The 23,336-nt window shown below is 42.7% G+C and overlaps 1 protein-coding gene across 2 annotated transcripts in view; it reads right to left on the reverse strand.

The window, feature by feature from the left end:
* SPNS2 (SPNS lysolipid transporter 2, sphingosine-1-phosphate) overlaps window positions 1–22,982 on the reverse strand; it is a 92,317-nt gene extending 69,335 nt beyond the window's left edge. Inside the window, exon 1 of one of the 2 annotated variants that reach the window (XR_011905607.1) lies at window positions 22,199–22,982. Coding sequence is in view for 1 of the 2 variants with exons in the window: in XM_072353366.1 (XP_072209467.1) it covers window positions 22,199–22,493 (295 nt within the window). In the remaining variant the exon portion in view is untranslated. The remainder of the gene's footprint in view (window positions 1–22,198) is intronic. The other variant, XM_072353366.1, reaches the window with a different exon arrangement.
* Between the last annotated feature and the right edge of the window lie 354 nt (window positions 22,983–23,336).

Below are 23,336 nucleotides of genomic sequence, written 5' to 3' on the forward strand. Positions count from 1 at the left end.
CACATGTAGCACTGACAAGCAGGAGGACTTGCTGTTTTTCCTGAGCAGCATTTTCAGTGGCCTTTCCCCATAGGACAGGTGCTGTATACTCTGCTAAACACACTATTGCTTGGGAAATGAAACAAAGATTTCTGTCTGCTTTGTTGGGCCATTCCTATTCAGAATAGAAAAACAATATTATCCACAGACTTGTACCACCTGTCACACCCACTTTTCCATTCAATGGTTTTATCATTATTCTAATATCGGTGGGGAAGTATCTGAACTATTCATTAATTCCCAAAGACTACTGGTTTACCTACATGGTATGTAACACATAATTACGGATTGGGGAAAAAAGTACAGAATGCAATTAGCTAAGGGCTTGAAGAAGAAAAGACATTAAAAGACCATAAAAACACTTCTTCCACTCTCTCAAGCAGAGAGGAGGTAATAATAAATTATGGTTCCTCTAGCATAGCTAGAGCTGCTCTGTAATGTTGTATGCAAAGTCTTAGCACAAAATTGCCTGCAAGAGTGGGAGGGGATGAAAAAGTTCATCAGGTGTAGAATCGATTAGCACAAGGCATCTTTAACACAGGGTCAGGGCATGCAGGGAAAGCAGCCCAGGACAGCCAGTCCTGCTCAGATTAAAAAATAATATATATCAAAACAAAACAAATAGGAATTTGAATGCATCCATAGCTGCCAAATGCTGTGTGCTTCAGTGGTAAAACCACACCCAAATCAAATCCCTCATCTCTTTAATTACAGTGCAGCCTGTTCCCAAGACTGGCTGGGAAGGAAGTCCTCATCAAATGGAGAGCATGGAGTACTCAGCTCATATCAGCCCAAGAGCTTATATAATATAATTCCAAAACCTGGAAGAATTTTTGCTTGTGATCCAGTACAACAACAACTCTACCACTAAGCTCACTGTGTCACTTTGTTCTCCTTTCCACCCTGCCCCAGAGCTTCCAGAGATCCTCAATTTCTCCCTGGCCTCATCTCACCTTGAGATTGCTGCCTTCACCTATCTAATCAGCCCTGCAATTCCCACTAGCCAAGGAAAGACATCACTTAGAGATAAATGACATGATTTGGCTAAAAAGCTAAAACAAGCTGGCACCTATACCTGGAATTAAAAACAAATTTGTTTGTTGAGACTTAGATTCTGTGTGTGGAATGGTCAAAGTCAGCAGCTATAACTTCAAATAATAAACACAAACATAACTAGTAGCTAAGGTTTTCTGTCATTTCAGATGTCTAATATAAACATTAACAGTTTCTCCCATACCAAATCTCTTTATCTCAGGCCTCAGTTCAAGTTTCTTCTAGTATTTTCAATGCATACAAACTAAGTAAGGCACACGTTGCACAGGAATACCTCTATCCCAACACTGACAGAAAAATATCTTTACTGCCAGTGCTTGTGCCATTTTAAATCTAACCAGCAGCTTTAACAGATTTCCAGATGAAACAGCAGAGCCTCAAAAAACAGACATAGTTCAGATAAGCCAGAAACTCCCTGCATTCAATCTCTCCATATGCATGCTATGGCACTAAGAGGTGGATCAACCAATGAAAGTTCCAGTCGCCTTTTGGCCTTCCAGTCCTTACCCACATCTAACTGCCTAGCCAATTCTGCAAAGACATATCTCAGAACCTTGGTGTATAAGCTAAGTAAAATAAATAAAAACACCACAGATAATGGTAGAGCAAATCAAGTACATAAGTATTCAGTCAGTGACTCACCACTCCCTTGTTTTCTTTATTGGAAAACTCAGTGTATCACTGAACCAGAGTGACAGTGAGTCAGGAACCTGGCATGAGCCACAGATGGCAAGAAAATGAAAACAGGCATCTACAAAGTCTCTTTGAAGAGATTTTGAAGACTGTTTCTTGCTTTGGATAGATGTGACTGTGTATTTCATAGCCCTGTTCTCATGGTTTTCTGGCTAGACAAAAAAAAAAATAGCAAAAGAAAGCCATTTACAGGTCCTTCTAGAGATAAAACACAATGATTAGGCCCTAGTTCTCAGAACCAATTTGATGCCTTTACTCTTACTTCTTCTTTCTTATATTTACAAAAAACAAACAAACAAACAAACCGCATTTGAAGCTTATTTCCATGGCCTACTAAAAATCTAGTATCACTCATCTAGTAAAAATACTACTGGTTTGGAACCAGCCAAAGAACATGCAAATATTTTAATGGCACTAAACTGAACTAATGGTGTGCACAACATGAGGCTCATTGTCCTGACCTGTGTGAGCATAACCTCATCCAGACCAGGCGAACTTGCACCGTTATCTCTTCCTGACACAGCTCCACTTCCACAGGTTCTACTACAGCTGATAACCAATATAGCAGTAAAATATGAATGTAAAACCTTATGTCTGCATGAGTGTGCAGTTAAATGAGAGAAGAAGCTAAAATCTAGAACAAGCATGAAGCACCTCTATAATTAGAATGGGTCGTTTGTGTAGCCACATGATAGTGTTGGCACCAGGAAATCCTCTCAGCACAAACAGGGCCTGTCCTAGAGCCTTTCATTTGGTGTTAGCTGCAGCAATTTCTGAAGCTAAAACACCTTCCACAGCAATGGTTTTGGTTTTGCCTGGCTGCATTGCCATAGGACCTCCACCAGGAAGGCTATCTTAGCAGGGCAGCATTGCTTACACCTAGGGGCACATCCACCTTGAAAACCAGAGCTCAACCCAGGCCTAAGAGACAGGACAGCTCTGCTCCCAATCCTGACACTACATCACTATTTAACCTTGGGTAAATTATTTGATCCTATAGAGTCTGAGTCCACATTAGTCAAATGAAGATAATAACAATAATCATGTGTGTCACAGATACAGCAGGACTTGGTTATTAAGCTCTTATGAAGAGCCCCAGATGAAAGGCAAATTAGGAGAAGCAAGATTAATTATAAGATGTGCATCCCAAATAAAAAAACAGGAACGTTTTTGTTGTTGCTGTTATTAGGAGAGAGTCTCTCTGATTTAGGATAGCTTTTATTTCAGTATTGGTAAAGCACGCCTATTTCAACCAGTTTCCATGTTCAAACTATATTTGTAGGTTGTGGGTAGGTGATAAAGGCTGCTGGGCCTCTGATAATGCAGACATAAAGGTCTTTGATCAGATGTCTGATTGCACAGTCTCTGGCACCTGTGATACAACAAAGCCCAGGCCTACGTCTACTTTAACTGTTGCAAGGCTAAAGAGTCCAAATGTTACTTCTGCACAGTAGGAAAGGCCAGAAGCAACGAAAAGGAAACATTTCCCCATGGGTAAAGACTGCACAGGATCGTATTTCCTGCCTCAAGAAAGGTGAAGCCCAGTTCTTCCTGCAGAAGGATAGGAAATAGTTGAATATCAGATGCTGCCAAAATTCAATTCAACATCACCCAGTGACAGGTACGGTTCTAACTAACTTCGCTGTATGAACTTCCAAGTGATAGCAAGTCCCATGAACTATCCCTCAGGGCATTCAGTAATGAATTTCTTAAAAAATAGATGAGTACAGAAATCTGGGGGAAAAAAAATTAATAATGGTACATTCTCTCCAGGACACGTTAAATAAAAAAGTTGTCCTTCACCTTGCAGAAAGTTTATGTTAAAAAAAAAAAAAAAAAAAAAAAAAAAAAAAAAAAAAAAAGACAGTATTAAATTAGTATTGAATCTTTCATTTCTAGAATGTCAGATTGTTTTTAATGGCTGCCAGCAAGCCACATACACCTGAACTGATGATAGTTAACAGAGCAGGAGAATTTTAAAAAGGGCATTGCCTCCACTTGTTTCAGGACAGTGTAATACAGCCAGCTAGAAAAGGAGCTTGGGTTCCTCCCCTTAACTAGAAACAGTAAAAGGCTGAAATTTGTGAAGCTCACTAAATGTGCTCTGACTCCTTAATGGCAGGTGTACCTCAGGGCAGCTCATCACAGGATGAAGTTAAACTCAACCACAGCTCATAGCTCACAGAAACCAATCACATTTTCAAACAGTCGTTTGGTTGTGCCCCATGAGCCAGTGCTTTGTGAGTTTATTGTTTAAAAAAAGTTCCAAAAAGCAGAATTATTTATTCCTGTTATCCTACATTTCTGTGTCTTGAGGCAGCATTCTCCAAGTTCTTTTCAGAGGATGTGGATGTTCGAAATCTTTTGCCCTTTTGGATTCTTACACGTCTAATAAATGCTAAGGCCACATCATCCAGACTCTTATTTCCCTGCTCCAGAATCTCCTATCAGCACTGTACCTTGGAGAAGTCTTCCTTCCTTCTTAACATGGGGCTGAAATGGGCCAGCTGATTAAAACACTAAGAGGAAGAGAAAAGTGAAAAATAACCTAGACAGTGACTCAGTTTAAAAGGAACTGCTTCCTTTACAATTCATATCTTCATTTACTGGGACTGCCCAAGTTCTTTATTTCAGTCATTCAGTCAATGTTTGGTTTCAGCTATTCTGACATAGGAGTATCACTATGCGCATTATAAATCTGCAGCCAGCTAGAGTGGCTTCTCTTCCCTATGAAGAAGCAAATCAGCAGTATTAGTCCATTGGAGCTACAAACACAGAACATTGTGCATTATCCTGTGTCACTCAGAACTCACTTCTGTTAGCAAATGTTGTCAATTTTTCATAAGGTCAGACAACCCACAATTTAGGTGGAAAAAATATATATCTATATAAAATAAATTAAAATCAAACCTTGCAAATTTATTGCAGTGACACAATACCATAAGGGTTTCTTAGGTGGCCAGCAAGACATTGCTTTTGCAATGGACAATCTATAGCTCTCATTCCTTATCTCTAGATGTTTTTTTCATGGGTGAATTGAAAAACTGCCAAATCTCTGGAGATAATCAAAGCCAGACAGTGGTGCCACACACAAGCAACAATCACTGAAATAATGCAAGCAGTATTTATCTCTCCCTCCCTGCCCACACCCTGCTTCTGCACAGTAATATCTAAGCTGCTGAAGAGATGGGGTCAGGGAGAAAACGCTTAGCCACAAAACCCATACAGAATATAAAAGGCAGAGCTCCCTCTGAAGAAACAACTTGTTGGGGTCCTGTGAGCATGATTCCTGGTTGAACAGAGAAGAGAAAGATTCAGTTTAAGCTTAAAAGACAACTCAGTCCTCTATCTGAATGATAAGCCATTCTCCTTGGCCCTGCTATTAAAGGTATTTATTTTAGGACACAAGTCAAACGCTGAACATTTATTCTTTATTTAGATGTTGGGCAGAAAATAAAGAATAAAAGGGGGATGAAATAAAAATCACACAGTGCTTGTCTCTGAGGCAAAGCACCAAATAAGCTGAATGCCATCTGATTAATAAGGGTTACTCTGGAAAGCTGCAACGTGCCTGTGTGGTCACAGCAAAGTTAATTAGGATTCAGGAAGTAGTGCAAACTCTGAGCACTAAGATCAGTGCGAGCAGATAAAATGATTCCCAGATAAGAGAAACTCCTTGTCAGGCATTCTGCTGTGGGGTATACATATTGCAGGTGCAGACCTAAGGTCTTGCGTAAGCATGCCTTGCACAAAACCTTTTATTCCTGTTGCTCACCATTTTAGCTGGAATAATGCTTGCTTCCAAGCACCTACACAGTGCACAAAGTACCTGCTAAGAATCTGGGCGTCTGAGCACCTGTGTATCACTGGTTATGCCAGCCCCACTGAAGTCTGGTCTGGACAGAAGCATAGAACACACCATAGTGCTGAGTTCTCCCCCAAATATGTTTTAGTGCATCTGGATAGCAGGTGAATCCACAAGGACCTGAGAAGATAGATGTACCAGCTAGCATACCTGGAAGAAGTTTTATTTTCAAAAAGAAGCAAATGTCGAGCTAGAGAGGATGCTTTTATGTCATTCCAACAGCCAGACATGAATGCCACCCAAACACCTCTGTACAGGTCTGAACAGGCATGCCAGGTGTTCCCAGGAGGTATTCACCGCACCAAGGGAGCTGCAGCATTCCTCACCAACCTCCACACTGGAATGGTTTTCAGACGGGGTCCCAAAAGTTGTTTACTCTGTAAGCTATTCCCCACAAGGTATTGGGGATAATGGAAATGAAAACAAGAGAGAATTCATCTGTTCATTAGTTTAGAAAGCTGCAATTCGTGACTCATAGAAAGCTTGTGTAAATAAATAGCATTGTTTAAATCTTATTTGTAATTATACTTTCAGCCAGAGACTTTCAAAGCTAAAATAAGAATATGGCATCCAATTGTCTGATTTATTGTCATTTGAAGCAGGTGCTGTAGGCCCAAATTCCCTTGGCAGATTATATCTCATCTTAAGTGTTTTTGCTAGTGGTAACTTTCACATGTTCGTGTCAGCAGCAATGAGAGGAAGGAAATAAAGTAAAAAAGAATTCCATCTAAGTTATCCAGTTTCTCTTTCTGGCAAGTTAAAAGATTTGTGCACAACTGAAAAACTGTACCTGTGCTGTGCTCTGCCTGGTTTAGCACTGAAGGAAAAAGTGGAGGTGAGGAAGGACCAAATGCAAGTTTAGGGAAAGAAACAAGCCAGTAGTCTATCTTTAACAGCCGTACATTTCTTAGCACTATGAAAAACTGTTTCTTGTGCTGCTCCTGCACACTTTTTTAACCACCTGCTCATTACAACAATTGTAATTAATAAGGAACAAGAACTCATAAGTAGATCACCTTGAAAGTCTTGTTCATACCTTGTCGGCCTACTGCAGTACTCAACCACAGACCTAAATTTTGAAAGGATCAAAAATATACAGAAAACTAGGAATTCCTGAGGGTGAAAGCACAATATGCCTGGAACACCAATCTGCCAATGAAATAAGACTTATCGACACCTTACTTGAAACACCCCAGGCATGCTTAAAAGAAACCTGGTGATGCTCAAGGAAACTGATGCAGTTGTGAGGGGCTGTCACAGAGCTGGTTGTTCTCGAAAAGTTGGACAGAGATCAAAAACAGCTGGAAAAGTGCCTATCACTGCTTTCGAATACTTCTCTACCACAGATTTCATGCAATGCTCCTGCACTAAGGCACGTAGTGAATACAAGGAAAACTGGCAGCTTCCTAATATGTATTATTGCTAATAACCAGAAAGATCACAGACATGTATTTGCTACAGAAGTCTGACAAAATACGACTACAGAGAATGAGAGTGAATTAGAGACTGGGAGAAATCTCTTGCAAGGACATTCAGCAAACTGGGATTTCGGAGAAAATTGTTATTTCACCTTCTTGCAGGTGGGGGCAAACTTCTGGTCCTCCTCTTTTGTTGCGCTAACAGCCTGGAGCAGGACTGCAGAATTCAGAGTCAACAGAAGACGGCCAACAGGTGTTAGAAATGACAGGTATTTGTCAAGTGCCAAAATGCTCTATCCTACTCCTACCTTCTTCCTTTTTGAGCAATTTTCCAGTTTTATATTTTTATTAAAGCCATTTATTGGAGATAGGGAAAAAGAATATTCACCTCAGGCAAGCCACACTAAGATGCTGCAAGAAGAAAAGCCAGCATAAAACAACTATAGACATAAGGATCCTGCTGTGTGCTTGAGGCATAATACATCTCCATTCAGCTAAATTGTGCAATAGAGAAGTAGAGAAAAACTGCAGAAATTGCTTTGAAGACAAACAAAGAAGTGTTTCTGTTGAGCCATCATCAGGTTTGCTTGTCAGATCAGATGCCTTTTCTTGTGCTCCAATCAAACATAGAAAATGCTTGAAGGAAATTGCTGGTATTGGTATTTACACACTACACATATGCAGCTGGAATGAGATTTCTGCTGTGGTAGAGCAGCAGCATCAACAAAACAATTCAAAACTAAGAATACTTGTAGTGCAAGAACGCATTTCATTTCTTAATTTCCTAATACAACTTGCTCCTATATATTTTAATACGTAGTTTGATACCAGGCTTCAGGGAAATGTGCCAGTTGAGGGTAAAGATCATGTTCTTGAAAGGAAGACCAAAGGAAAAGGTTAATAAAGGTAGAGGGAGCCACAAGAATCCTTCCGCTGCTTCAGCAATAAATGCAGAAGCTTCACTGAATAGCACAGAAGCTACACAGAAGGCATCACCAGCAGATGTTTGACTTGTTTTAGCTTCCCATCTGACAACAGCTCACTCTGCCATTGCAGAATCAGTCCTAACTTGAAGAAGCGGGATTGAAGAACTGCCATCTCCTGGCAGTTTGCTCACCCCAGTGACATTTGCACTCTCCTTAAAGCACACGTTTACACTAAAGCCTGTAAGACTGAACTGCAAGATCTCATGCTTATACAGGAAAAGCAGATTCCTAACTCTGAATACATTTCAAACACACTCAAAATATTCTTGGTAAATTTCATAACTTGAAAGGCCTACTTAATACTGTGGCCATAGTTGCAGCAATTATTGCCTGTAGGCTATGAGCGTCTCATTGAGCCTCTCTCCATTTTTTTCCCATTTATTTCTAAAAATGAAATGATGATTTGGATGCTAACACAGACATTAGACAATATCACATGTTAAGAGAGACAAAGAAAAGGAGAAAAAAAGCAAAGACATTGCTTCTGTCATTCTGACAGGAATTCTGACCAATAAAATACTCTTGTTTTTCATATAACTGGTATGAAGCAAGCCGGTTTCCTGTAAAGATAAAGCAAAGTCTGTCTTTTGCTTTGCTACCAACGTGGCTATCAGTTAGTTAAAGGACAAGTCATCTATTTTTTCCCCTCTCTCAAAAATGTAATTGCTTTATCTTTCATATTACATCAGTGCAGCGTCCCAGCCCCGTGTTTATTCCCAGCTATCTACCTGCTGCTCTCAGCCACCTGCCAGAGCACCCATTAGCACGGCTGTGGTCACTATTAGAGGGGGGCTAAAAGCAGCTGAAAGGGAAAGCAGAACCAGCACAGTTTTGTTTTATTTTCCTCTCTCTGTAGACAACAGTAGCTAATTTACCTTATAAGAAGAAAGTAACAAAGCTGCTGCTCAAAGTAAGCCTTCAGAAATAATCAAGCACCTTTTATTTCAACAGAAACAAGTAGAAATGCTCACCTGCATCACTCCAGCAAGCTAGAGACCAATTTCAGAGCCACCTAAAACATTTCCAGTTGCATCAGTTTTCCCTCCAAACCCTTAATCCTAGTTGATACGCTCTGAATTACATCATCAATTTCTGTCAAACTACAGGTATATAAATGCAACCCACCATCATAGTTTTAGTTAAAAACCTTTCCCCTCCTTTGCCCGTTTTCACACACATTCGTTGTCTCACTCTTGCATATTCTCTCCCGGCACAATGCAATGAAATCTTCATGTTTTTAACACGCACTAAAATCAGCTGCAAAGAAGAGGTGTAAAAAAAAAAAAAAGAAAAGAAAAATCAGCTATGCAAGCCAACTCATTAACAAATCGACTGCATACTCATTTGCAGGAACACCATGCTTGCCAAATGAGAGGCAGCTAGGGGAGCTTCAGTGTTTCCCTGGCAGCTTGAAATCAGCCAAAGCAGGTAGACAAGAAGGTATCTTTGCTCCCCTGAGTAGCCATTTCCGAGTCCATCTATTCCAGTTACTGTCTGCAGTTTCCAAAAAGGCAGAGCTCCATAATATCATCAACAATACAAAGATATTAATACTAACTCTATAGAATCACTGTGAGTATAGATGATCATCTGTGAAGAGCTGTTGCACATAAGACAGTCTTGTTTCAGTGCCTAAAATCTAGCCTGATCTCTGTTCCTTCTTTGGTTTATCGGTTTTCTCATGTAGGAAAGTAGGATTCCAAACCGCTCTTTACTCACACTAACTCAGACTTCAGTCCAACTGTTTTCCTAACAAACTCTCCCTCTTACTCAGATTTGATGAGGATATTCATATAAATTCCTTTTTTAAAAAAATTCAACCCAAAATAAACATTCTTCCTTCACAATCGAACATTTTTATGGATACCCACCACTAACATTTCATAGCATGTTTGAAAAGTAAACGGTTGCAGCCTATCAAGTAAAGAGTTTTGCTTAAATTACACTCTTTTCTTTCATAAAACTGTAGAATGTGGTTTTGCTTTCTTGCTGTACCGCAGACTGCACAGAAGTGCACTGCAGTACTGTTATGGCTAATGCACTGCATAAGCATCCTGCAAACCACTTAAGCCCAGTCAACTGCTAAATATTAAACAATCTAGAACCATATTAATTAGTTCTGAAGCACAAGTAACGATGGTCAGCCTTAATCGCTAAAGGCTGTAAGTAAGGACTTAAGTGAAAGGATTGGTGCCTAAAGGTCTGCACTTGATCCACATCCTGAGCAGAGAAATCAGTCTTCCCAGCAGTTGTCATTACTCTTCTACACAGATATTCAATACTGAACATAAATTGAAATGATACATAATTGTTGTATAACCAAAAACCATTCCCTGCACACTACAGGTTCAAGAAGTTCCATAGTTACTTTGTTAGGTATCAAAACTCCAATTTGAATTTGGGCAGAAATACCAAGACAAAGTCAAAATGCCCAAAACTTCAAGTGTCCTCTTATTTCAAGAGAGACATTATATCATGTAAAGGTACACATAACAAATAAACATGCAGCCTAAAATAAGGGATTGGGAGCTAGCTGAAACTCGAAGCATGTTGATAGTGCTTTCAAATTAGACAGAGACTTACAGCAAAATGGGATTCTTCCACAAGCTGCTAGGAATTAAAGAGTAGGGTATTTGGGAGATTCAGCACTTTGAATCTGCAGTAGTATTTAATCTCCCATTTTGAAGTGTACTAGAATAGGGTGTCTATTCTTTTGCATGTTCTTCTGCTGGATGGCTACCTTGCTGTCTAAAAACAGACTTCTCCCTACAGGCAACTGCCTTCTTTAGACAGACAGGAGGCACCTCCGACACCACAGCACCCTGCTTTTCACTGCTGCCTTCTCAGGCCTTCCTACTACAGCACAAAGAGCTTCAATCTTCCCCAGGAGGCAAAGGCCTCCACCTATATTAAACAGAAAAAAGAACAACAAGTATGCCGAGAAGTTTAAAATATTCAAAAATTCCAACACAGAGAGCTGCCAGTGGCCAACAAGGGCAAAATTACAGCATTTGGGAATTACAGATCTGCAGGAGAACCAGCAATTTGTGAGGAATTCAAGTCACCAGAAAGCAATGAATTAGGACCACAATGCGAACAAAATTAGACACAGTCTCCTTTTAACCTCATTTCTGATTTTAAGGGTGTCTTTTTTTTTTTAGTTAAAAAAAAAAGAAACCAACATAAAAACAACAAAAACATTCGTTTTTTGTCTTGTTAAAGTTTGTGAGATTAGGCTTGTTTAGAAAACAAGTTTCCCCATTATTTAGTCTCATGACCTTAGGTTACGTGAAATTACACTCATGCATGTGCAGAGAGGTTCCTCCCAGCAGTTTAAACACAGTGACAGCAAAGACAAAACTCAGCGCAACACAATTCGTGTAATGTTTGCCAACGTGCCAGCCTGAGGGAAAGATGTCAGCTGCAGGATTTTTATTATTATTTTGGGGTTTTTCGGTGTTTTTATTAGTTTTTTAAAGAATGTTTCCTCACATTATTGGGTTTTCTCTACAACTGTGGACACTGTGTCAGAAGGCAACACTTTCCCAATGAGTTTCACTCATCTGCATGTTGTTAAACTGTGCTATGTAAAAATAAAACAAAAACCTTCCCAAACTTCCCATCCTCCACCCAGCAACAGCATCTTTAAAACCATGCCTCCTCATTTGGTTAATTACTCTAGCAGCCCACCTAAGCTCTGCCTCTCAGCCCCTTCCTCCAAAGGAGAACCCAAAACCTGAAGGAAGGAGGAAACAGCTCATCTGCTGAACACAATGTTCGGAAATGTGAGGTGAACATTCCTCACAGAAGCAAAATGAACGTTCCCACCACAGCACAAAGAAAAGCTTCGTATTTCATATATTTTCCATTGTCTGAGCACGCTTATACATAAGCAGCTACACTTAGCAGTCAGCAACAGGAGATATTGAGCAGCTTAAAGAGATGAATGCTTTCAACAGCGCAATAAGTGAAACAAGGAGGCAGCTTACACCATGTTCCACTCCACCAGTACTCTCCAACTCTGACACAGAGGTTCTTCCTTCCACAGACACAAGCACCCCTGCAATGCTCACTGGAGGGATGTGCAGCATCCTCCATGAAATGGAAATATCACATCAAAACTATGCAGTGGGGAGACTGAAGCAACAAACCAAGTGGCACAGTTTACTGAGCAAGTCTCAACACTGAGTTAATGATCTTCATTGATAGAATACATGAAAAATCTGTGTAGAGACAATGAATTCTGGATGGAAGCTGAATTCTGGATGGAAGCAAGGGAATGCTTCAAAAAGAAAGCTATTCAAATAAGATGGCTACATGACATCAGGAAATACCTGTAGGTACAGATGGAAGCAAGCATTTCCTCATTTGACCATGGTAGAAGTCCAAGGAAGGACTGTGCAGAGCAAGCAAATACAGCAGGTCTCAATGCTAATGGCCACTTCACACCTGCGTGCTCTGCCTCTCACTTCTGCTCAAAGTGCAGCTGCTAAGGCAGGCTTTGTCTGGCACAGCTCCTACATGGGCAGGGGCAGCAGCCTGATGGCCCAGGAGAAGCATGAACCATGAGATCTGGATAGAGACAGCAATGCAGCTTTACCAGCTTACAGGGCTGCAGTGTTATGCAAGTGACTGCTGCTATCTCAAATCACACATACACAGTCTTGCACAGTTATCACTTGACACTGGTTGGTGGTGATTTGGTCTGCTGCCTTTATATATTTAACAAAAACCTCCTAACAGTGCTCTTTCTAGTGTTCCTAACATGCTGAAAGCACTCTTCAATTGGACCTCATAAAAATACAGTGCAGAATGTTTATGTAAAAATAAATAAATAAATAAATAAAAATCAAGCTTTAGGAGACTGTAAAGTAAATAAGTGTCTTTAATTCAGATAGAAGAAACAGAGAAGACTTCTCATTGCAGACTGCTGGCACGCTAAGTCAGATCAGTAGCCAGTAGTGGCAGGTGCAAATGAAATGTGTGCAAATTCTAAAGGGACAGCTTTCTAACAGAGAAGCTCTTCTCTGCTGGGGCCAGTGCCACTGTTTAATTTGATTGCACACAAGAAATGGTTTGGGGAGGGAAAGCAGGCAAGAAATAAGAAGAGTGAGGACCCTCTGTGCATCCATGCTGAGTGAGAAGGGCTCACCTAGCTGTATGTTCAGCAGCAGGGGCTCTGAACAGTGATCCGCAGCAAAATCACAGGGCAGTCATACAGCTGACATGGCACGATCACTCAGTGGACAAAAGTTACTTGCTTTCCCCTTAGCAAACCACATGCCACAGAGCAATTTTAACTGGAAAGACACTATCCCAAATTTAAAGGGAAACTGATGTTTTCAGAGAAACATCACAGAGCAGGAGAGTCTGAAATCTGCATTTGAACAAATAGGCACACACATGGACCAACAGGCTTTGTCCATAACACTTGCAGGTCCTCCCCTCCCACAGCTTTGTACCAACTCTTTGCTGCCTGGCTTGAATAGCTGCCACAACACTTGTTTCCAACTGCAGCTGGCCAGTTCAAAGTACCTAAAGCATCCTCTTGCTTTGCTCTAGCCCTTGGAGAGAGGGATTGCTTCTGTTCCTCCTGAGTCCTGACTCAAAAGGACAAAACCAAAAACCATTCACCACCATCTAGGATCTGGTTCTCTATCCAAAGCCCAGAGAGATCACTGAAAGATCACTAAAGAAAGAAGAAAGTTGCTTTTGTCCAGAGATTTAATTTATTTTAAACTTACCTTAAAATTGTCATGTCACGTCACTACCTACTGCAGACTAAATTCCACTTTCAAAATGACACGTATTAATATCTGAAGCATGCAATTATAAAAGAGCGGGTATATTTCAGAACTACCACACTATGTTTTTAAAATAGAAACTTCTACACGATTATAAAAGCTATATTTTTAAGGTGCCCTTCCTTTACGACTCAGTGCTACCAAAGGAAACTGGAGTCAACGTGTTCAACTGGAAGCTGCAAATAGTAATTTCCAATATGATGCCAATAACACTGATCAAAAATGTGGAGAACTGTCCTGCTGATAAACTTTCTTCTTACCAGCTTCCTTCACTGCTTCAAAACTCACGCAGACAAAAAGAACTGCGCATTCATTTTAATCTACCATGAAAACTAAAGTGCTGAAAAATATTTGTTTTGTCAGCCCAAAGTGTGACCAATGATATTCACAAACAGGTTAATGATCAGTTATCTGCTAACCAGAGCAGTCCATGCAGTGACTGATCCTACCTGCTGTTTTCTGGCAGTCTCCACACAGAGACCAGAGGCCGAACATCCAACCAGCATCCAGCCCAGCTGAGCAATCCCACAGCTCAGCTACTTCCATACACAGCTCTCATTGCAGACAGCAATTGTGTAAGGAATCTGTCCTGCTCAAGACCAAAACGTCTTGCACTCCAGTTGCACAAGTCTTGGGATGAATTAAACACATTCTGCCAGGTTATAGAGTCCAGTGATTACTAAATGCTGAGGAGCATGTTTCATACCCCCACAGAAAATGTGAAGGGAGAGTATAATAATGCTCAAATAAATGCTTAAATCAAGAATGTTAAATCCTGATTCTGACTGCGTTAGACATTCTAACAAGAAACCTCTACCCAGCCACCAACACAACTTGAGTTCTCCTTCAACAAGCCAAGCAACTAAAAATACAGGTTTTCTGGAGAAAATGGCAAGTGACCCCAGAGTTTAACAGCACTACTAAGACACTTGTAATGAAACAGGCAAGAAAAGCACATTCTTGGGATAGCTAAAATCAACAGCTGGAAACTGGCATCTTAGCAGTGTCCACATTCTGTTATAGGACAGCAACCACACAGAGATCAAGGCTTCAAATTCCAAACACCCTCACTTGGCTGCCATGTTTGGTTGTTCTGAATCACAAATTCCCTTTAAATTGGAAAGGCAAAAAACAAACAACTTATTTCCCAATATTGTACTTTGCTTTTAGTCCTTCTCTTCCACATCAGAGAAGTGAATCACCCAAGATGGAGCTGATCAGGAACTGTCAGCTCTAATCAGAGCACTGTAGCTGTCAATCACCAGTAGCCCTTGGGTATTCTCTTTCCTAAATGTATAAAAGATTTATATCCTGAAAGTTAGTCAGCATTTCTGCCTGCTAGATTGAATAACAAGACTATGCTAAATGCATTGATAATCATATAGCTGCAGAAGTATTTGAGTTCTCACAGCTTAACACACAGACACACAGTGACCACTCTTCAGGAACCACATTGGTGTGTCAGGAAAAAAAATGAAGAAGCCATTTTTCCTTATTGCATAGTTAGTTTCCTAACTTACTCAGCTTGCATTTATTAATAGTGTTGTAATTCTGCATTAATTATTATTTAGTACCAGCACAAAAGTGCACAAAATTTGTCCCTGTCCCTAACAGCATAAGCAGCCCTGATTCAGTGTCCCGTAGCCAACATTTCACACTCCAGCTCAATTACCAAAGCCTGGACATCAATGTAACTGTTGCCACACCAATTTACAAGCTGCACTGCACTGACTCTAGCTGGGAAACAGCCTGCAAGCTCAGACTTGCTGGAAAAGACAAGTCAGAATTAATGACAATAATAAAAATGAGAATCTAGCATCATGAAAAGCAATCACACACAAAAAAGTGAACACCAATATGCTGTTATATATATCTCTCTCACATTTTCAAATCAAAAACTTGCATTTTCAAGTGAAAGATTTATCACTGAAGGGCTATACAGAAAGAGCACAGCTATTCTTGAACTTCCCAAACTGCACACGTGGTAGCAAAACTGCAGAAACAACTCTGTATATCACCACAGATGCAAAATATCCAAGGTCATCACTACAATACAGGTACAGATCATGAAATAAAGAGGTGACCAGGCAAAATAAAAGTCAAAATTGCAAGCCAACAGCAGGGCATGACTCCTCCTTTTCTGGATCTGTACTGCTTTGTAGGTACGCTCTCCCAAAAGATCACTTGTCTGAAGTGAGAATATGCAGACAGCACAGACCAGCAGATCATAGACAGGCATGTGAATCAAAGTAAACCTTCAGGTAAGTTCAATTCAAGCCCTGAGGCTTCGCACACACAGACAGAAGTCGTACTGACTGTCTGTTCACCCACTATTGTTGCCTTCCATGTGGCCAAGAACACAGAGCTCTCATTTTAAGACAGTAATAAAGTGTTTCTGATAGAAAAAGAAAATTGAAAGATATGAAATGAATAATTATCATGTTGTTATTCACTTAATTAGTGGCAGAAGCCTGAACAAGGAATAAAATGGATTAGAAGCAGTTTGGATTCCAACGCAGCCTTAAATAAAAAAAGAAAAAGGAAAAGAAACATCACATGTCAAGGCTGAACGGATTTTCATTCCACCATGTGGTTCCCTCATCCTGCCAGCCAAGCTCCAAGCTGCTACTGCAGCTTTGCTGTCCATAACCCTGATCTTTTCCCCCTGTGCTGTTCAGTCAGTGTGCTCACTAGCCACAGAAGCATAGAAAAGTTATATGTTTATAAAAGCATAAGGGCACAAGACTGGCACACTCGTGTTGCTGAACTTAAGGCTGACAAGACAAAGATGAGGTTTTTTTTTTCCCCTCCATCTTTCTCCCTTCACCTCAGGAGAAATTGCTCCATGGTTTTTGGTTGTGAGAAAAGATCCGCAGTACTGGGAAGGGGTGACCAAAACGTATTCCCTCATGAGCAAAGAGCAGGTGAGGACAAAATCATCACCCTTCCCACCTGCTCCCTTGTTGCCTAGAAGGATCAGCCTGCCAGAAGAACTCAACAGCTTACCAAGCAAATGTGTATTTTGAGAGACAACGAGGTGGTTCCCAGCCATGACTTGTGTGGGGCTTTCATGAAGCACACAGTATTAGGAAGAGTGGGAAGAGACCACCACAGAGCCCTGAATAGCTATTCAAACTATAGGCCTCGAAAAGAAAAATGCAGCCACTCCTGACTGGGAACAGATCCAAAGTGATGACCTCAGAAACGAAGGGCTCCACATCTCATCCAGGTTCCATTACCTTCTTGCTTTCCCAATTATTTATGCTACCAAAAAAACAGAAGCGCGGAAATTAGTTTTCCCTCCCTTTCACTTCCTCTCTGGAAATAGCTGAGTTATGCAAGACAAACACCCACAAAATAACAATGAAAGCAGATGCATTAGGATGAAAAAAAGACACGTATGAGATTTCTTCTGTGTGTGCCAGTTCTGAGTGCAGCACTTGTTCAGTCTACAAACAACACAGCAAACTACGAACAGCATAGAAAACTATTTTAAGAACAGCAGCCTTAATGCAAGGTTTCTATTAGTAGAACTGAGAACTAATGGTTTGACTGCATTTTGTTGCTAAGCTTTTGATTTGATTTTGCCTGTACCTCTCATTTGCTTCTTGACTTTAAAGAGTTAACATATAATAAAGATAGACTGAGAACAAGGTGACTGGAGGAATTCAGTGCTATTAGAGCTTGGTAAGGTACTTGAAAAGTTCTGAAGGGATGATCACAGAATTCCCGTACCTTTGACCAGGTAAGTTTTTCTGCACAGCTTCTAATATTGACAGTCTCAGAGATGAAGGGACAAATAAGATCATGGCTTTCTTAAGAGCACACTAAATATTTATGAGGGCCTTAATTCCACGTAATAAAGGCCATATTCACTGACTGTGATTACTTGGATGCTTTAGGGATGAAATAAATCAACAGGCATGAAAGAGGATCTCAAAGTCAAACAGGAAAATCTGCACATAATAACAAAGATAGCAACTATCTGGCAAATCTACATCACAAGGAGGAAAAATACTATGATTAAACGTAATAAGACTTCACTTGAAATGCAAAATACTCAGGAAAAAAATCCTGCCAACTCGCATAAGGACCAGCAAAGAGGAAGTAGCTGACTATGCACTAAAGCCCATTGCGAAGGGAAAACATAACAGTAGAGAACCAGCTGCTACTACGCAGTCTTTGCCATTGTGCTAGAGTGATTTCTATTGCTTGTTTCTGAAGTGTATGACCACCAGACCTTCCAGCTTCTGCTCTCACTGCAGTGTTACTGGCAGTGTAACAAATTCAAGAAGTAGCCGTTGCCCAAAGTATTGTTATCCAAATTCCCACATTGGTGAGCTGCTAACACTGCTGGCTCAAGCAAGTTCAGCCAATAATCTTTCCAAACATTTTCCAGCACTGCACTCCTTCCACAGCTGAATCCTCGGTAATAGCAGGACTGAGATTATCTCAACAAGAGAGGAAAAGCAGAGAGCTTGCAGTGCCACTTTATCGTTCCCTCCCTGAAACTATAAGCACTGAACATAGTCTCGTTACAGCTGGGGGCTCCATTTACCCCACTACATAAATGAGATCTTTCATACTGAAAGATCTTCACGCAATCTAAGATTTCAACTATTAAAGTAATACATTGCTATCGTAAATGTGAACTCCCAAGTAATAGAAAGCAGTTTTGACGTACGAACTCTTGAATATCTTGGCACTTGGAGTTAGCTTTGAACCCTCCCTAACCCTTCAGTTACAGCTTGTACTACATAGCTTTAAACTTGACTTTCCACTTTCAGTAATCATTTGCATGTATGTGTCTTCAAAGAATGGTATTTGCAACTATGTGTTGTAATGAGAAGCTAATTAACACAAATATGGTTATTAGCAAGTTACAGACATTTACAAGACAAAAACTCCAGACCAAAGCCTACGGTTTACTGCGTCACAGGGAAAGAGAATCTCAAGGATGGACTAATAGCAACCACTAACTACGTTACCATGGGCAAATCGCCAACACTCTGCAACTCTGTTTCCCCTTCTGTAGTGGGATCGCAAGACTCATTTACTTTGCCAGGTAGTTCTCCAACTTAATTAAATCATTACCTTTAAATTAAAGGCATTACAGAAATGCCAGGAAGTAGCACCTGAATTAGAAGGCGGGGATGACACTGTAATGAAGCAAGACTATTTTCACCATCAACAGCAGGCGCAGTAAAAGGTCATTCATGGCATAATTGTGAAACCACATTCCAAGCTTCTGGAGGCAAGATGACTTTTCCCAAAACTTCATTAAGGAAGAGGACACATGCCAGCATCACTGGTTGCTGTAGTGTCACAGGTGATCTACAGTGATTTCATTACTGCTAATCTTCCCTTTTCCTTGTTCTTTGTTTTCTAACAGCAGCAAAATATCACAGCTCTAGAAAGAATACTCTTTCCACAGGCAACCATTCTCGGTATGATCAAAGACCTATTAAGAAAATTGCAGAGGAATATTTCCCTTCAAGTCAGTCATGTTCAGCACAGTGTTTTCAATCTTTCCTTCGTAAGAGACACAGTAGAGGCACTCCCACTTTTTGTCTGGGAGAGCTGCTCCCAAATATCATTATACTTGAACATTCCCCATGCACATTAGGAATTTTCAACCCAATGCAAACATCAGGGCATTGCTGAAAGATGCCCTGTTACTGCTGTGGATGAGGAAGATGCACTGTTGTCTGGATGAGGAGCTACTAGATATGGTTTAGTGGCTTGTGATAGCAACGGTAATGGGAGGATGGTTGGACTAGATGGTCTTGCAGGACCTTTCCAACCTTGTGATTCTATAAGTCTATATGCTCAGGCTTTTCAATTTAAAAGTAACAGAAGAAGCTTATCTTTAAACCATAGGAAACAGCCAGTCAGCAGCAGAGGCCCAGTTTCATCAGGTATTCCCAGAAGGGCTGTGCCTCAGTGTCAGCCATGAAGCTGAATATGTCCCACATCTCAAACTGCACTCCAGTTCTGTCACAAAACGTCCCAGATACTAAAAGGCACATTTCATCCTAAAACTGTTTCATCTATAATGGGAAGCCATCGAAATCAAAACTAGGAAGCAGGCATCTACTTTCTTGGTTACACTTGAAAAAGATTGCCCCCCAAAAACTCATCATATCCTATGTCTTAGGGAAACAAAGGTCATTATACCTCACGGTGTAATGAAACAAAGGTCATTATACCTCACAGCCTCAGAGAAGCCACGAAAGGGATCAACCTTCACATGCCAACCCTCAGGACCCAGTTTCCATTGGTACTGCTGCTCCCCCAAACACTCTGCAGACAGAGCTGGAACCAGGAACTTGCACCACTTCTCACAGCAGTTTGTTGGTCTTTGTTAAACCATGATTTCTCTTGCTACTTCCCCTGCCATAATGAGGCTAGTGTTCAACTGCATTATTACGCTGCTGCAACAATTCATATTTGCAAGGTACTTTGAAGGTCTGAAGAGCTGTATTCACTAATTATTACCTGTCTTGAGACACAAACTGAATATTCAAAGTGCTGGCCTGATTCATATGTGAGTGCACATCACATAAGCATGCGGTATGCACCGAGACTCAAAAATAACAGCAAAGATGGCTTTTAAAGAAGACTTTATAACAAAGTCAGTTTTGAGTACAAAAAAATGTGTAATTCTTATTACCACAATTTTTCTACTAGCCTGGAATTCAATTATTCCTTGTTTCAAATGAGCGCTTTATAAAACATCAGTCTGAGAAATAAACACCAGCCAGCACAAGACAAAAATATGATGCAAAATGATTCTGCCCCTAAAGCAAAGTCTGATGCTTGAGAACTTAGACCTTTGCTATCAAGCTGAAAGCCAGCCAGCGAGTTCCCCAGGGCAGCTGATGGTCAGTGCAGAGCCAGAGCTTATGCTGGAAGTACCGGCATTCGTAGCACTGGCAATGCAGCATCACGGCAGGCAGGTGGCTTTATCCTCCACTCGGTCAGGCACTTTGCAGCCTTCCCACCAATCGAAATGCTTCTCCCGTCCCTTGCCAGCACATCCCATGCATTGATGACCAAAAAAATTCCAAGATGAGAAAGCCATTGCTGGAAGCGCTGTAACAAATAGCCTGTCTATGTATTTTTAAAATCCTTATTGTGTTCACCTACGGTGTGAGGAGGAACAGCTCCCAGAAAAGGAAAACTTTCCACAAGTGAAAGGAAAACGGTGCTTTGTGGTCAGTCTCCATCCTAAAGGGACTCCTATTGGAGGGTGAAAGAACGAACTATAATTTCCTTCAGCAAGAACAGAGCAATGTTGCATCTTCAGGCTTCCTCCTGCATCGCACCGAGCCAGCACTCAGTACCTCCCAGCTGGGCCTTCACATTTCCTGCAGCCCTGCCTAAAAACCATAATGAAAAGCCACAACAGCAGGCAGATACATTTTCATTCTAGCCCTCTCCATCTCCCTACCCCAAACAAAACCAAACCACCCTGGCCAGCATATTGTGACAACAATGACAAGATGCATCCCGTGCACACTATTACTGCCCTACAAACATACATTATTTTAATGCAGCATAAACAAATACTCTAATTTGTTTAACACCACATCGAGTCCCAGCGATTAAAACGTGTATATGCATAGAGCAACATCCACACACGCGCTTTTTATAAGCTCCGAAGATAAAATTATCAGTATTGCCAAACACAGAATATGCATTATTGTTTTATTACACGAGACAGTTGAACAGCACAGAGCCTCCTTCGTTTCCAATTAGCAGAACTTCGGGTTGTCATTTTCCTCCTCACTGTTAACAACGGACCGGCACTGCGAGCATCCTAACGCGTGTTGTCTCAACGCCGAGCCCCGCTGAGCCCTCAGCGCACCGCGGTCCGTCTGAAGGACGGAGCCGCTGCCCGCAGCCCGCTCCGCAGGGCAGGGACCTCCTTGGCGGAGTGCTGAAGGACAGCCCGGCTTCCCGCAGAAACAAAGCGGAGGTGCGGCGCGTTGCACCGCGCACGCCATCCCCTGCCGGGCGGCGGATAGAGCTGACCCGGCGGCAGCTGCACCTGTCAGCGCGGCGCTCACCGAGGATCGATACCGCGTCCCTCAGCGCCCACCGCACCGCCCCGCACGTCTGCCCCAGCGCCGAGCCCGGCCGAACAAAGGGCTCCTCTTTGGGTCGGCGTTCAAATTCACACCAACTAGAGAACAATACCGCCGGCACCTCCACACCCCCGCCCGGCCACGGCGAACCGCTGCGGCGCTGCCCCGCCAACACCCGGCCCGCCCCGCTCCGCCCCGCCTCGTGAGCCCCCGGGGCCGGCAGCGCTGCGGAGGGGAGCGGAGGCCTCACCTGCCACCGTGTACCGGTCCAGGTAGTTGAGCACGTTGCCCACGCTGAGGATGCCGGCGGCCGCCACCCGGGCCCGGCCGAGGCTGGGCGCCTTGCGGCGAGCGATCGGGCGCTCCGGGCGCTTGCCGACCGCCGGCGGGTTCATCCTTCCCGAGAGGGTCTGCACTTCTCCTTCAGCGCCCCGACCGCAGCAGCCCCGCTCGCCGTCCTCTTCCTCCTCTTCGTCCCCGGCTCGGAGCCGCCCGCCGCAGCCCGGGCTGCCGCCGGAGGAGCCGTCGCTTTCCAGGCACATCATGGGCTGCTAGCGGGAGGCGACCGCGGCGCTCAGTGACCGCCTCAGCGCTGCATCCCGCGGCCGCCTGCCCGCGGGACCGGCCGCGCCGCCGCCTCCTCTGACAGCTGCCCGTGCGGGGCGGAGCGGGGCGGGGTGCCGAGGGGTGCCGAGGGGCGGAGGGTTGGAGCCGGTCACGCCTTCCCCGCCCGGCCGTCGTCCGCCGCCCCCCAACGGCTGCCCCGCGCGCTTCCCGCCCAGCCCCTGAGGGCCGCTCCGTTCTCCTCAGCCTGCCCTGAGGGCGGCACCTGCCTCAGCCCGCGCGGGAGGCAACGAAGCGCTCGAGCCAGTTCGGGTCGTTCTGCTTTTGCACGGCGGCGAGTTGGGCCTTCAGCAATCAGCGCCCTTGATCTAGCGCTGTTAATCCGCAGCGCTACGTGGTGGGTTAGGAAACACCGGCTTTGCGTGTAGCAGGTAGGACTCAGAGCAATACCAATGCCCAATAAACTTGATACGCTCGATAATAAACTCCACAAAGGTAACGCAGGTCCACCCTCAGATCGGCTCATAGCCACAAATCCGGCTCCTTGCAGCTCCCAGAGCTGTGCAGGACAGAACGATGCTCTCTGATGTTCTGGAATGCGCTGCCGACCTCACAGCTTCCTGCTCGGCCCCGGCTGATTTTCCTATTGCACACAAGTGGCTTCAGGAACAACAGCCGTCTTCAAAGGAAGTAAAATAGCTCCGAAATTCCCCACGCTGAAAAGGGCTTCGCCCTGATCCCTGTAAAGTTCCACCTCGAAGCCAAAAAAGGACCAAGAGATGTTTTGTTTTAAAAGAAGGAGCCTTCAAAGAGATGGAAGTGTT

The sequence above is a fragment of the Excalfactoria chinensis genome, chromosome 19 (genome assembly GCF_039878825.1).
Source record: "Excalfactoria chinensis isolate bCotChi1 chromosome 19, bCotChi1.hap2, whole genome shotgun sequence".
NCBI classification, from domain to species: domain Eukaryota; kingdom Metazoa; phylum Chordata; class Aves; order Galliformes; family Phasianidae; genus Excalfactoria; species Excalfactoria chinensis.